The 16,603-nt window shown below is 39.5% G+C and overlaps 1 protein-coding gene across 5 annotated transcripts in view; it reads left to right on the forward strand.

The window, feature by feature from the left end:
- Window positions 1-16,603, forward strand: part of TENM1 (teneurin transmembrane protein 1) — a 774,924-nt gene that overhangs the window by 674,356 nt on the left and 83,965 nt on the right. For all 5 annotated transcript variants that reach the window (XM_064713345.1, XM_064713344.1, XM_064713346.1 and 2 more), the window contains 4 exons: window positions 1,338-1,523; window positions 2,624-2,647; window positions 4,929-5,075; window positions 16,249-16,465. In XM_064713345.1, the coding sequence (XP_064569415.1) occupies window positions 1,338-1,523; window positions 2,624-2,647; window positions 4,929-5,075; window positions 16,249-16,465 (574 nt within the window). The remainder of the gene's footprint in view (window positions 1-1,337; window positions 1,524-2,623; window positions 2,648-4,928; window positions 5,076-16,248; window positions 16,466-16,603) is intronic.

Raw genomic sequence — 16,603 nt, forward strand, 5'->3', positions numbered from 1 at the left:
TGAGTTGGACAATGCTCTTGCAGTTTGTCACTCACCCATCCTTTTGATTGTGCACTGTGCTGTCACCCTGGCTATTACCAAAAATAAGGGCTAAGCTCTCACTCAAGACAGAGCCCAGCATGTCTTTGATGTCACTGTGCTGTTCCAGTTCTGTGCTGCTTTTTTCTTTATGATAAAATGATTGGAAGATAAGATTTCAATTTAAACTTTAAAAACTTTTCTTGGTATGTAAGTGACAGCATTTGTCACTACAAATGCTTTTAAGGATGTTTATATACAATACTTCCAAGATCTAAATGATCATTGTTTAAAATCTGTCAAGGGAAAAATCCTGCCACAACTAAATATGTAGCGCTGACATTTGAAATGGGAGTAGACGTGAGTGTTTGGCTTATACTTTAAGTGTTATCAGCTGCTTTCTGAGAGGAAGAAGGAGGTGACATTTCTGTAGCAGGTTAATTACAGGATAACAAGCAAATCCTGTGTCTTTACAATAATTATTCTAAATAAATTCAAACTACATGGAACCTTTCTATAATGAAACCATTATTTTCACAGACAACTTTAGTATACATAGAAGCAGAATTGCAATTAGCATATGGTGATGTATTGAAACAATTCAGGACTTTCGTATCACTTCACAATCAGGGCTCTTCTACAGTGCCCAGGTAGAGAAATCTTCCAAGGGCAATGAAGGAGGTGTTACTTGAAACAGCTTTCCTGGTTTCTTAGCAGTTGACTCATGAAGGTCAGGAAGGAAAAAAAAAGTCTGAATCCTTGAAAGCCATTTTAGAACTGGGGGGATCTGAATGGCCTGTAAGTCATGTTATGTTGCATGCTGCTGTCAGAGTGAGGTGCTTGCCTCATCTCTTACTCCCTTTCTGGTGGCTCTCTGTCCTGCAAGTGAAAGCCATTTTATCATCACTACAGCTATTTGAATATCTATAAGATTGGTTTGCTTATATGTTTTTTATGTGCTACTCTCCTTTAATTCAGTTCACAATATTTGAGTTTGTAAGAGATTTTAGAGCTGAGTCTCAGAAGAATTAGTCAAAAGATACAGACTCTTTCATGTCATTGTTTGTCTGCATCAGACCTATTACTCTACCCTCTGCAAAGCCAGCATTTGCAGTCCCCACCCCAAATAAATAAATGATAAATAACTGCTAAAGAAGGAGGCAGCCAGATTGCATAAGGGTCAGTACTGAGTGATAAAATCCCATGTTTGATCCAGCTGATGAGTGACATTCATACAGAAGTGAATTAGTCTTGATGCAAAGTCTATTTTCAGTATGGAAACGCTGTTCCACGTGGTGTACTTTTGTTTTTCTGTGCAGAGCTGTGTACCCTGGACTGTGGCAGCCACGGTGTGTGCTCCAGAGGGATTTGCCAGTGCGAGGAGGGCTGGGTGGGACCCACCTGCGAAGAGCGGACCTGCCACTCGCACTGCGCCGAGCACGGGCAGTGCAAGGACGGCAAGTGTGAGTGCAGCCCAGGATGGGAAGGGGACCACTGCACCATTGGTAAGGGCCTTTTGTACCTCAAGAAATGAAATACATGAAATCTTAATCCAGTCCTACACAGATCACCATCATTCTGATTGAAATCTGTTTGGAAAAACAGAGACTCAGAAGCCAGGCAGATGTGAAAAAGGTGCCTCTGCATTCTGTTTGTCCCACAGAATAGCAACATGGCACAGCTCTCTCTGTAGATTATTAAAATTATTAAAATGTAATAATTTTTAAATTAATCTTTTATTTCCTGTGTAGAGGAAATAAAATATTGTTTTAAAAAACCACATAAAGGAAAGATAGCTCAGTCCTAACATATCTTTGGGATGTGTTCATATGTGAATTTTGTAGTCAGGAAGGAAAAAAAAGTTTAAAAAGTAGAAGGTGTGAAGGAACAAAGCTATTATTTACCTTACATAATTCTTGCATTAAATATCTTGCCTTTCTGTCTGAGGATTTACATATTTTACTTACTGCTAATGGTGTTTTTTCTAGAGCTGACTGCTAACAATATTCCTAACAAGGTAAAGCTTTCAGATCATTTTAGAAGTCATTAGTCTACTATAAAAATGTAATAGTTTTATTTTTAATGAAATTCAACAGTTTTTTACAAAGTCTAAGTGTTTCTCCCTAACATGTCCCAAAGTGAGATCATCATCTAATTTTCAGAGATGAGCAGCATAAGGTCTCATATTTGTTTCTTGAAAAAAAAATCTAGAATGTGTTATCTTTATCTGGAGCATTTTAAGATAATTCATTCGCTGGCTCTAGAATTCACTAAATCAAGAATTAGGTTTGTGATGGAGGAACAGCTTAATTTTCTGAAGATTGTTTAGAGCAAATGCAGAGAAGGACCAGAATACTTTAAAAGATGAAAAGACCTGCTGTTCACACAGTGAACAGGCAGTGCCAGGTGTGGTCCCTGCACGCTTGTCATCAAATGGAGAACGATCACAAACACAATGCTCTGGTCACAGCAGCAGGAATAGATCTGCCTGCAGGAAGAGGGAGACATTTTATATCTAACCCCCAGGTGTCAAGCCATAAGCAAATGTATTTTCATTTGGTACAGAAGTTTGATCCATCTCAGTTTTGTTCTTTTCTTTTTTAAGCTCACTACTTAGATGCTGTTCAAGGTAAGTTTTTCATATCAGCATTCCAAAAAAATAATGAAAATATACAAAAGTATGGGAATGGAGTGTTTTCTGTTACTCATTTTGTTTGGCTTCTGTACTGCTAGGTTCCCAGAATAGATGACACATTTGTTTATGGAAATATATATAGATATATATGCACACACAGAGATTTACAGCAGAAAGTGCAGTTTTTAATAAGTAATGTGCTCAACTCATTTGCAAAGTTGTACCAATGTAAGCATGTTTTACAGGGCCATCTGATGTGCTGTGTTAGGCAAATCAATTTTTTGCTCTTGTTTACCATACAAAGTAATGCCAGAGCTGAGGACTTGCTAAAAAGCTTGTGTTGAAACTGTCTCCCATGAGAAGTAAAAAAAGTATTCTTTTGTCATTTATGCTTGAAGTAAGTTTCTTTTGCTAGAGCAGTGCTCTCGTTTTCTAAAGCTGTCTGTGCCAGATGTGATCTAGTTCTCTTCAAATCATTTGATACAAGAGTTAAGTTTGATGTTGCTTTGTGTTTGGTGCTGTTCATTTGATTCCTGTGCATTGCTGCAGGTCCTGCTCGTTCATGTCACTGTGAGAACCTTCCCAGTATGACAGCACTCCCTGTGCCTGCCCCACACCAGTGGTGCACAGCCCCTCCCAAAAATGCTGCTCACTGAAGCACCAAAATAACCACGAGTTCAGAAAGACCTCAGTGCTTATTTTCTGTTTCTTGTTTTATTTCTTTGGAATTAGATAATAATAAAAGCACATAAGCATTCATTTTATTGCATTTATAGACTTAGGGGGTAACCATACACAGTAGCAAAATATAATAATTTTGAAGAAATTAAGAATTTAAGAAGAAAGAAATTAATTAACTCAGCAGGACGGTGATTGAAAGTGGAAGAATGTCCGCATTACCCAAAAGAGCTCTCACATCCTGCCCTTTCCCCAACTCCCTGAAAGAGGCTTTTACTGTATCTTAGGTGGTTGCCAAGTTCATGTTGTTTTGGAGTAGCATCTTCCATAACTCAGTGTGAGAAAATGGTGCCACCCATTTCCATTTTTTCTGAGCAAGAGTCAGACTCTCTGATCCCTCTGTTTGCAGATGTGATTGATAAACTGTGCCAAGGGTGAGAAGGAGGGAGATCATGTGTCTCATGTAAAGTTACCAGGAAATGTGCTGCAGGTGGGGCTGTGAATCACAGCCTGACAGACCAGGTTCTCCAACTGGCTCCTCCGAACTCCATTTGGAGGATCTTGGGGCTGTCAGGCACTGATTCTTCTCTCCTCCTCAAAAATGCCCTCTCCTTGATAACACATGTGTGTTGATGATCAGTATCAGCTGCACAGGGGCTTTCAGACCCTGTATGGGTTCATGCTGGCAAAAAGAAAGGAGCCAGCTTAGAAGTGATGCCACTCATTCTGTCAATCTTACTGCCAAGCTTTATCCATTGTCCTTTGGCTCCATGTGTGACATGGTGAGGATCTGAGATATGTCTGAGCTGGCACTGCACCATGCAAGCAGATGGACATGAGTGTACACATCCAAGAGACCATTCCTCTCTCACTCTTACAGGCAAGAAATCTAGATATGAATGTCCAAATTACTACTGATTCAGAGAGCTTGCAGGTCTGTAATTGAGAGGATGCTATAGTCCTTGGTCCAGTTTTAATCTAGAATCAGCAACACCAAGGGGCATGTGTTGGTCCTGTTGGAATCAGCTTTAAAGGAAGAGAGTGGAACGGGAAGGCAGAGCTCCCTCAATTGCCTTCTGTGGGAAGAGTGTGTTGTAGCATAAATCAAATTGACTTTTTCTCAGTCAGATGAGTATTTATGAACAGAATAAAAAGGTCACTTCCACTCCCTGCAATGTGTGGGATTATGTCCACAGATGCCAGTTTGTCATTTGGACAATGTTTTCCATGTGTATCTTTGATATAAATCTTGACTATGTGTGTGATATTGTTAGTGAACTGTAGTTTATTTTTCAATAGAGAAAGAGATGGATATGACTTTATACCATGACTTTACTCACTTTACTCCTCTGCACAAAATATTAAACACTAAAAATCCTTATTCCTCACTGAGAAGCTACTTTTGGGCAAGCAAAGGGAAAGACACAGTTGGGGATTTTTCCATATTTGGCCAGAAATGTAAGTGGCTCTCAAGCTGTGAACATTTGAAGGCAGCAAGTATAGTGCTAGAAGTAGGAATGTTAATGAATAATTGCAACTGCAAAATAAGAGAAAATATCCCTTCATGAAAGCTTTTTTTTCATACTTTCTTTTTTAGATGGTTGCCCAGGTCTCTGTTATGGAAATGGGAGGTGCACTCTTGATCAGAATGGGTGGCACTGTGTTTGTCAAGTGGGCTGGAGTGGCTCGGGATGTAACGTTGTCATGGAAATGGTGTGTGCAGATAACCTGGACAATGATGGAGGTATGATACATAATTCATGTGTCTTTGTTTATCTGTCACATCCTTGACTGCCATTTAAATCCATAGTTTTGGTGTATGCTTTCCTTTTTATCACAAAATGTCAATGTTTGTCTGTTTGCTCAAGACAGTTGTTCCACTGACTTCATCTGAAGTAACACAGTGAGGACACAGACCCTTGAGCTGGATGCTACTGAAGGCAAAAAATATCTTTGGCCATATTTACCATCCCACTACTTGGTTTTTTTCTCATAAAAAGCAAAACAAAACAAAAGTTTAATAAGTAATTTCCTGTATCTCCTTTCCACTCTTCCTCATAATTCTGTCAGTCTTTCAGAAAAAACAGCCAAGAGACACCCAAATGAAAGAAACCTCTGTGCCTGTCAAAATGCATCCAGTTAGACTTCTATTATTATTAATTTAACATATATGCAAGCATAAAGTGCACATTTGCAGTTGCTTTTAACATTAGTCTCAATATTTCTACTGAGACACAGCACAGTTCTTGCAATTATCGGGACCTACTTTTGAAGGACTGTTGAGGGAACTAGTGTAGAAAGTGTGCAGAAGAGATTCTGGAAAGTACTGTAAACAGAGCCTTGTACTGAAATAATCATTTGCTCCTTTCTATCAGTTGAATAAGGGCATTTAGCACTAAGTGCTCCCCTCAGTTCTCTGTGATCTTGATTTCATTCTAAGGTTGCATAAGTTTTAGGTTTGCTGGGGAAAACATAGTTCTTTCATACATTCGTCTCTGCTTCCTTTGCAATAGTTTGTTCTAATACAAGACTTGGAGTTTTGGGGTTTTTTTTAAGAAAAAACATCCAGCTCTATTTCAAACTTGCCAGTGGGAGAGAAGCCACAATATTCCTGACTGGTTTCTCTCAGAGTTAATTATTTTTCGTGTCTCTTTTAGACTCTGTCATTTACTGAACGGTCAAGGACTGTTGCTTTTCTCTCCTTCACCTGCTACCATCCCTTACCACGTGCTTGTCCCATCCTCAGAGCTGTGCAGCAGAGAGTGGATTCAAGGCCAGGTTTTATCAGGCTCTGAGATACCTGCAGCACTGCAAGATATCCCTCCCCATGGCAGGGGCTTGGAACTAGGGGATCTTTAAGGTCCCTTCCAACCCATACAGTTCTGTGATTATATGATCAGCCCAAAACATAGTTAATTTCTTTTCCCTTAGATTGTACACTGAGATGTATTAAAATACATATTGTCTTATTGTGTCACACTTGAAGACCATATCAGTGTCCTGGATGAGATCTTACACTTGACTGTAGGAGCAAACCTTTCTATGATGATTGTGTTTTCTTCTAGGTCATTGATAAATTAAGCTTGATGTAGGTCCAAGAACTGAGGTCACTGTGGGACCTCAATAGAAACATTCTGACTCAGTGATGATTCCTCATTTACAGATATATTTTGAGACCTTCTGATTTTGTATCCTGTGAGCTCTAAGACCCTGCTGTCCTTTGGCAAAGGCTTCCTTATTTCTGAACCCTATTCAAAATCTCCTTATTCCTCTCATATCCTTCCTTTTCCACTTTCTTTCCAAGAGGTCCAAGAGCCCTGTCTGTGCCCACTGTCTGTGCTCTCCTGCACTGGAGAGTGTCCCTGTCACACAAGGTCCCACAGCTGGTGTCCCTGCCCCCTGTGCTCTCCCATCTGTCGCTGCTCTCCCCTGCTGCCCGAGCCTCTGACTCACTGCACTCTTAGATCTGCCCACTAAACCCTGGTTAGCCTCAATGTATGGAAAGCATTTTCTGATACTCTCTGTGAACTGGCTCTCTATAAACTGCCCTGTACTGTGATTTTGGGTGCTTTATATTCTGCAATAACACTGAGTTATTGGAAGAGTTGGCACTTAGAACTCTAAATCTCCTTGAATTTGTCAGTTTAAGGCAGATACTTCACATCATTTCACTGCAGGTTTTAAAAGCAATTTTCTTTTCCCTTTTTAATGGGAACAAAACATGGACTAGGACAGCTCTGTTGACATTAAAATTAGAGATAAGTGCAGAGAGAAATATTTAATTAATCTGACTACTACAGATGGGCTAAATGTAATTAAGTTTTCTTCACAATTTCCTATAAGAGAAGAAAATTATATCTACATATTATAACCACTTCTCTTTATATATATATGAAGTTTGTAGGACCTTATTTGGCATAAGTATAAATTAGTAAAATTCCCCCTAAAGCCACTGGAGTTATATCAGTGTTAGATGAAATCAGAAGCTGTGTGTTTCAGGGTTTGTATACCAACACAACAGGAAAGTCAGGAATTGGGAAGGAGGTGTGACATTACCTCTTAAGTCCTGTTTGCTGGGAGGTTGAGCCTTCGACTGAGAATATTATGGTGGTATAGCAAGTTTTCATCCACCAAGCTAAACACCTGGAGCAGGTTCATCAGGATGGAAGTTAATAGTATTTTCCCCTGCAGCTGAGGTGAGTTAAACACAGCTGACAGGTGGTAGCTTCTTAAGGCCTTAGGATGTGACATAGTCAGTGACACATAGCCCAAGAGATAATTAAGCGCCCTTTTATAGGCCAAATAATGGAATTCTCACCTAGCAAAGGTCTTAATCATTCCATTTGTGTTTATATCAAGCATTTATATCTCAGTCCTTTTGTGCTTCAAGTTCATGAGGTGGAGGTCACCACCACAGAACAAAGCTGAAGTAAAGTTCAGCAATTATAATTTCAAACAAACTCTAATTTTAGGACTTAGACAAAGGGATAATTTTGTGTAGTTTTACATTATTTTTTCAGTTAATTTGTCACATGGTACTTTTGGGGATGGAAAACCTGAGATTTTTATAATTCAAAACTACATTCAGTGACACAGTAAAAAAAAAAAGGTTAGTCCCAACCATAAGGATTCAGTAATGTCATTTAATTGGTATGAGGAAGAGTTGGTGTTGTTGTTTACCCTGTATTAAGAGCACAAAGCTTTGGGAGGGGGAAAGTATTAAGTATTAAAAGTATTAAAAAGTATTAAAAAATTAATTTTTTAAGGACTGATATAATTATATAAAGAAAAGCCATAAGCATATTCACAGTCATCCTGGTCCTGCAGCCACTGAAGCACCAAGACCCCCTCGGTGCTGTTCCTGCTGGTGGTAAGATAAAACACATGTGGAACTACTCTCGGGGGCAGGGAAAGTGCAATTTCTTTTAGAGCCCCATTAGGATTTGCTGCACTTGTTCCCTGGCTGTACCAGAGCTGCCTTTTCCATTCCAGCTCATAAGTCTCTGTTAGCTTTTTCCTGCTTGCAGGCTTAAGGGCATGTTTACCTGTTCAAATATCACTACAAATATCAGTGGAAAGGTCTTAGCATTATAACAGATGCACGATGGCATGGTTTGCAGTTGTTCTCATGGAGTGCTTCTGCAGTCTGTTAGCAGTGTGATGTCCATTAAAAAATGCCAAGGAGTCAAGCAGGTGTCCTTTGCAGTGGGGCCTTTCCCTCACTGTGGCTTCCCTCAGCATAATTCCCCATTCCTTATCCTCCTTCTTTCCTGTCACAACTGACTTGATTTCAGTTTATAAGGTGAGCAATTCAGCTCATCTGAGCAGGTCATTTCCTCATGTCCTGCCACTAATTTAGATTCATTGGAAGCTCCAGTAGCTCCAAAAGATCTCTAGAAAGCTCTGCTGAATTCTTCACAGGCAAAGTGCCTGTGTCTTGGGGCAGGAGGCAGAACACACTGCTGAGGTGTGGGGACACACAAGGCACTCATGGGTCACACCCCACTCAGTTGTAGGCAAGCTACAATTTGCCTGGTTTTTGGACATATATTTACCTAGTTGCTGCACAAACAGGTCTTTGTCTCAAGCTGAAAGTTGCAGCCTGTCACTCCCATTAGTTTCTTTGATACAGATCTCCCTTTTAAATTTGCCTGCATCTCCTTTTATCATTTGTCTTTCATGAATCAATCTTGCCAGTTTGTTTTTAAGGAAAATGCTGTTTACTACAAGCTTTGAATTCTTTTCCAAATATGCCTTCAGTCACTTCAGACAGTTATTGTAGCATTCTCCAAGCTTTTCCAAGCACCAGGAAATATATGACTCAGCATAGCCTTGGGTTGATAACCAGTGCTGCTAAAATATTGATGTATTTCTGACCCGTCCATTGGCGTTTTAATAACCCATCCATCACAGAGATATTGAGTCCATATATAAGTAATATGCTATTATTACCCAATATAAATAATACTGATGGGAATGGTTTTCATTGTTGCTGAGCAGCAAGGACTCTCTAGGGATACTTAGAGTTTCTGAAAACCCTGATATATTCGTATTGTCCCCAGTGTGGAAGGCCAAACACTGCTGGTACTCACTGGGTAAAGCACTCACAGCCTTTCCATAGGTGCACTGATGGGTTTCCTTATATAAACACCAGCATTCCCACTTAACAGCCTCACTGTCTGCTGCCTGCTATGTATTATGGATAAAATTTGGGCACTTTGAATTAATGCATATGAATAAGCGTTAGAGACTCTTGACAGTTGCTGCTGCTGCTGCTTCGTCTCTTCTGAAGTTACTCTTTGATTCCGTTTGCTTGGATTCCTGGCAACACTAATTAGACTGAACTGAGCCCATGGTGAACAAAGTCAGCACAGGCAATATTTAAGGAGACACTTAAATCCCATTTTTTACTTTCTGTGAAAATGTTCTGAACACAGATCTCACAGCTCCATCTCTGGCTTGCACTCACTGGGATCAGTATAGACAGAGCAGGAGCGCACTGATACACTCACACCCCTCTGGGTAGCTCTGCAGCAGTGAAAATGAAACTCATTGGTACTTACAGAATTGTAGAATATTCTGAGTTTAACAGAACCCACAAGAATCATCCAAGTGTGGCCCCTGACTGTGCACAGGACAGCCCCAAAAATTACACCATGTATCTAAGAGTATAATCCAAACACTTCTTGAACTCTGTCGGGTTTTGTGCTGTTGCAGCTTTCCAGGAGAGCCTGTTCCAGTGTCCTACCACCCTCTTGGTGAAGAACCTTTTCCTAAAATACAACCTAAACCTCCCTGACACAGCTTCATGGTGTTCCCCCGAGTCCTGTCACTGGTCACCAGAGAGGAGGGATCAGTGCCTGTCCCTCTGCAGGTGTTGAAGACCACAGTGAGGTCTTCCTCAGTCTCCTCCAGGAACAAGCCAGGTGACCTCTGATGTTCCTCTTAGGGCTTCCCCTAGAGGGCTTTCACCACCTTTATAGCTCTGCTTTGGACATTTTCTAATGGCTTTATATCCTGGTGCCCAAAACTAAGCACAACATATCTAGAGATTAGATTTTTGTGTCACTGAGCAAGTGCATCATTAGGATGTGTTTGTGAGCATGTCTGCATACATGTTTGTGCACCATATAAGCATCTACACCACTTCTTGTAGTATTCTGGCTTTGACATTACCATAAAACTTCAAATCTATTTGTTTACATGAACCAGGTAGTTAATTTCGGTACATGTTCTGCATGGTGAAAAAATATTGAAAGGGTGAGAGCTCTGCTCATTTAATGAACTTTTAAGCAGAAGAAGACCAATTGTAAGTTTTATTGCTAATTAGCTATGTTTTCCTCACCAGAATTTAATTATAGAGGATGGTTTATTAAAATAACTAACATCAGTAACATGGGAGGTAGAGTCTGATTGAATTTTTCATTTTCAAGCCAGTTAATGAAGTGTCTTAGTGGTTTAGTAGAAAAGAAGCTGCTGTGCAGGTTGTTGTGTGCTTCACTGGTGAGGTAGGGAAGCCACCGCTGTTGGTGTGAACCCTTTTGTTCTTTGTCCCCTTACCAGTGTCCCCATGCAGTGCCTCTCTACTGTCCTTGGGTGCTCCTGAAATTGTATCTAGACAATTTGTACCAACTGTGGATACAGATCCTTTTTCAGGGATGTGAGCTATTATGATATTGCCATATTTGTGCTCATGAATTGCAAGTACTACAAGGGTGGTTGAGAAGAATAGAGATGCTGGGATTTGAAAAGTAGGTGACAGGTGTTTGTATCAGGCACAGAGTATATGACTTGTTCAATGTTCTTGCAATTAACTTAGAGCTGACAAAATGCCTTTTTTGTTTCCAACTGTTATTTTATTTTAAAGATAACACAAGTATTCTGCAGCACATGGAAAGCTCAAATGCAAAACATATGAAATGCACTCACTGTGCAGCATTTTTCCAGACATAGAAAGTAGAGAGATATATATTGCTGGAAGGTAGCCAGTGGAGAGGTAGGTCCATAGCCACAGGTCCATTGCCAATTTTTCTGGCTGCTGAAGGTGATCATGCCTGTAGAAGAGAGATTGCTGCCCAATATCTCTTGTGTACATGAGAAAATGTGCTGCACCAAGCACAACATGAGCCTGCTATGGCTGTAGCAGAAGCATGGCTGTGGAAATAATTTCACAGCACTTGTGACATCCCTTCCATCATATAGAAGAAGGAATATATATATATATAAATGTATTAGCAAGAAAATGTACTTTGTTTGATGGAAAACTGTGTGTGATTCCATTGACACACAGTCCTGACCCAATAAATATTAATATCATTCCTTATAGAAGGCTTCCTGAAAAAATCTATTTCCCAGCAAAGGAATGGGAAAATCTTGTCCTAGTTCTGTGATCTATTGCAATGCAGATAGGAGTGCTGTGACTGAAAACAGAGGAACTTGTTTTGGCATGCTCTGCCTTCACTTTGAGGTTGTTTAAATTATTGAACAGTACTATGAAGTGCTTTCTATCTTGAAGTTGATCTTTGTAAATTCTGTTTTAGCAGTAATATTAAACATATTCTAATTTTCTAATTCACTTTCAAAACAAAAATCCCAGTTCGTCATTATCCTTGCATACAAAAGAAAGTACCTGGAGGATGGGAAGCCATAATTTCAGATTCATCAAAATGTAAATCACTTTATTATATAAGTCTATAGTGTACTGTGAATGTGCCTGTCTTTCATATAAAATAAATTTTAAAATGCTAATAACAAACCAAAACCATTTACACATCTGTAATACATTTTAGTCTGCGCCTATGCTGTGATGCTCTTTGGGGTAATTGACAGTAAAAACTTCAGTATACAAGGATCTCCTGCTGTATGAATTACAATGTTTGCTGTTTGTAGTAGTTTGTTCATATTCCTGGCTGTTGTCTCCTGAGATTTAAAAGAAACCCTGCTGATTTGCTGACACAGTGAGCTTTTTAATAGTTGGTTCCTGATACGGAAATTTAACTAAAATTGTGACCACTGGTTGCAAACTGACTAATGTATTTGTAGCATTTTCAAGTGCATGAATTTGACAATATAGTTTATAAACAAGATTTATTTGGGGTTGTTTTCCCCTGGGTTATTCTCCTGGATTAAAAATCTAATTTCAAATAGGATTGGCTTGTTGAAAATTTTGTCCTCATGTGCACTTATTAATACAATTTGCATTATCACGACCTCCCTCCATATGTAGCTTGTGATTCTGTACCAGCTTGGTTTGCCTGGCTCATTTTGATGGATATTGTGCTAAATTATAGGAGTTTTCTTTTGAGGTCTTAGATTTGGATTTTCTTACTTTTTTCTTTTAAATAATTTAATTTAAAACGAATGTCTTGAATGAGCCTAGAGAGGAAAAAAGATTTTGTTTCGGCTTTAGAGTTCCCTGTTTGCCCTGAAACAGGTGTTTTATTATTTTACTTCTTCACAAAATGATTAAAATATTTTTAAGTTCTATGGAAGTCAGTTTCTCTTCTAAATTTTGGTTGTTTGGAGAAAAGCTGGAATTTCATTATTCAGATAATTGTAGTTAATTATCCTAAAATACACACAGCAGTCTGGGCCAAGTACATGATTTTAATGGTGCATAGAGAAGCTGCTGCTTCTGCACTTCTTGCCTTACTGCCCATGAAGCATCTTCTCTGAGCCTAACATGTCTTCTCTTTCATTCTGCATGGTTCTGAAAGGAGATTGAAATAAATTCCCATTGATCAATCAAAATATTTAAAAAAAAAAAAACACCATGAGAGAGAAAGAGAGCCCACGAATGATGGTGTGTGACCTAGAACCCTGCTCCTTTGCATTTTGGGTAGCAGTTTCTTTCTCTGATGACTTTGTAGCCTTTGTTGCCTGTAAGCTGTTCCTGCTGAATCCAGCACTTCATACATTTGTAGTGCTGTTAGGGCTCACACCAGTCTCAAAATGACTTGTTCACATGTGCTTCTGGGACTTCACACCCTCCTAATGGGAAACCTTCCCTATTGTAGCCCTGGGAGGCTGAAGAGGCAAATGAAACCAGGTGCAAGTAATTCAAACCAGAATAACTCCATTAGCACAATCTGGAAGAGTTTATAAGGCAGTCTTGTTGCTGACAAGTAAACTGCAAAGAAAAGAGAAAAATTGAGTCTGACTGGAAGATGGAAAACTGCTTTCCCTTTCCTTGGTTTCTTTTTGTGTCCAGCCTGAATGCCCTGTGTTGTCACCAGGTATGTAAGCTCTTGACTGAAGCAGAGGAAAATGAGGACTCTCTTAGAAAAACCAAAATAGTTAAGTCTTATTTTTGTAGCTGTTTCTTTCCTAGGCAGACCTTCATATTCTAATAATCTGTGACCTCTCACTTTAATTTCTTACATATATTAGAGAATCAGGTCAGCTCAGTTCCCACATCTAATAGCTTGTTGACAAGGAAAAAAATTAATCAGAATTGCTAGAGTGAAATAAATGACTCCAAAACAGCTTCCCCATGGATACTGTTATTCTGAAATAAGTGCTCCTTTTTTTTTTTTTTTTTTTGATTGGCACAAAATCTGCTTGACCAAAGTTTGTCAGGTTTCTTAGGTAGACAGTGGTGAGCTTGTGGAAATTGATATCTTCCAGAAAATTAGTTGATTCCTTGAGCAAGACTTGTCACTGCCATAACCCTTCCCCTGGCAGAGCAACTACCAGTATAAACCACAGGAAGAGATTTCAATGTCTTTATGACATTTTCACATCTAGTAGAATTCTCTCATATTTGTAGTCTTGGATGCTCTGCTGAAAAGCATCTGTAGCTTGATGCTTTTCAGTTCTTATTAAGAATACAGAGAGCTTCATTCCTTGGACAAAAGATAGATGAAACAATATTTTTTCCTTGCAGTTCCAAGCATGCTCTTCAAGTTTCAACTCAAAACACTTTTTTTCCTATCAGAGCACACTGAAAAAGACTCTGGTTTATGTTGTGAACTCCTCCATCCCTTCCAGTGTGCTTTTGTTTAGACTGGAGGCCTCTTATTGTTTCAGCTTCCTGACTTCCCAGCAGATTTCAGTTGCTTCCTAGGCTTTCCTGAATATAAAGTGACTTCTACACTCAAAGTCAATAAACTCAACATTGCCCTGTGAAGTTATTCTTCTGCTGCTGGCAAATGCCTGTTGTCTCCAGGATTTGGGGAATGTGGCAAGCACGCACTGACCTGTAGCCATGCCAGCTCTGCTGGAGCTGAGGGTCCTAGATTATTGTTGCTAGCTATCTACAGTTGCCCTTGGCTCATCTTTACAAAAAATAGCTCTATCTGTGATTTCCCAGTTGCAGAGGATAGATTTGTTAATATTTTTTTTGCTTAGGCAAGCAATTATCTTGCTCTAGGTCAGGTAAGGATTTTCAGATGCCAGGAAAGCCCATTTCATTATATGTGTTTGTTCTGTAGAAGGGCTTTTGCTTTCTTTTCAAAGTGAATGTTTTATGCTGCCATTTACTGAGCATTCACACAGGGCTCTGTTGAGAAAGCAGTAGGCTTGGCTGGGGATTGGTCTTGCACTCATTAAAGCCAACAACAAAACTCCAGGAGCTCCCCTGCTCCCTCCAAGAGCACCCCTGAGGTGCAGTTTGATAGACTTCAAAGTGTTGGTACAAACAGAACAGAGAAAGTCAAAGCATGAAGTGAAATATCTGACAGTATCAACAAAATATCTGAAATATCAACGGTATGTTGATCCTATAGCATTCCAATTTCAATACAAGGGAGATCCATACAGTGATGTGATGACTCTGCATTTATTCAGACCAACCTTGTTACAAATACAAAATGTCTTTGTTGAAGGATAACACGCCTTTATCTTGCTTTAGATGCAAGCAACACAGCTGCTAAGTCATACAGTGGATGTTGAAAAAGATTGTTGGACATTTTACCACCTCCTATTAAATCTGTTTCTGATTGAGTATGTAATTTAGCCAATTTAGACAATCTAAGCTGCTGATAGAAACAATTAAATGTCAATAGTCCAAGCCCAATTTTAAGTTTTATTTAGGTGCTTAATTTAGATGCGCTTCAGTGTTTCAATTTTCATCATAAGCTTTAGATATTTAAGTAACTTAATTTCACCTGCAAGTGTTGCTGCAAATTTGTTCATGAAGAAATGGAGATTTCTAGAAAAATCTATTATTTCTTCTATTTTTCATACTTGAAAGTGGACAGAGGAGAAGTAGCTTTATTTTCACTTTCCAAATTTGCTTCCATGGTGCAAACATCTATAGAGAGGACTGTAACTGTCTGGTCAGTGGGATAGAGCCTGAATCTAGGTGTGTATTCATGTATCAGCTGCAGGAGTGTAGTTACAATTATGCTCTTTCTGGATCATTCTGGTATTGCAACCAATAAATGAAATGTAAATATCCTAAACCACTTGTAAAACTACTATAGGGCTTAAAGCAGAAGTTAAACAACTATAAGAAATACAGTTTTTTCTGCAGTGGGGACACTTAGGAGAATTGGGTAAATTTCAGGCCTCGTTACTGAGGGCTGGGTAGTGAGTGGATGTCCCACCTGGGGTGACCAGGCAGTGCTGACAGTGAAGGGCTGTTGGAGGGAGCAGCTGCACAGTGTGGGTCACATTGCACTGGCAGGTGAAGTGTGGTGACTTTCTTCTGCCTGGTCTGCAGGGAACACTGTCCTGCTCTTCCCTTTTCACTTAGTTATAGGCTCTGTTTTCTCACTGAGTGAGGATTTGGTGAGGTGATACAGTGTTAATGACAGACAAATAACCCTCCTGGACTAAGCATGCTTTATTGAATGTGACTGTGTCATAATCAGCATGCCTTCACATTGATTACATCCCTCCTGTGCTCTCTGATAATAAATGCTTTATTCTCAGAACTGCTCAATTTCCTGAAGTTTCCATTCTTTCCATTTTAGATGGCTTGACAGACTGTGTAGACCCTGACTGCTGTCAGCAAAGCAATTGTTACTCCAGCCCTCTCTGCCAGGGTTCACCTGATCCCCTTGACCTTATCCAGCACAGCCAACCACCCTTCTCTCAGCATCCTCCAAGGCTCTTCTATGATCGAATCAGGTTCCTTATTGGGAAGGAAAGCACTCATGTAATCCCAGGAGATGTCTCCTTTGAGAGCAGGTGAGTCTTCTTTTAAATGAAAGACTTTCCGAATATTGAGAATTGCAATTTAATTATTTAACCAGGAAAAAATGGGGATACCTGGGTAGCTGAAAATTTTTTGCCAGTGCTCATAAAATACTTAAGAGGATAGCAAAC

This window comes from Zonotrichia leucophrys, chromosome 4A, assembly GCF_028769735.1.
Source record: "Zonotrichia leucophrys gambelii isolate GWCS_2022_RI chromosome 4A, RI_Zleu_2.0, whole genome shotgun sequence".
In the NCBI taxonomy this organism is placed as follows: Eukaryota; Metazoa; Chordata; class Aves; order Passeriformes; family Passerellidae; genus Zonotrichia; species Zonotrichia leucophrys.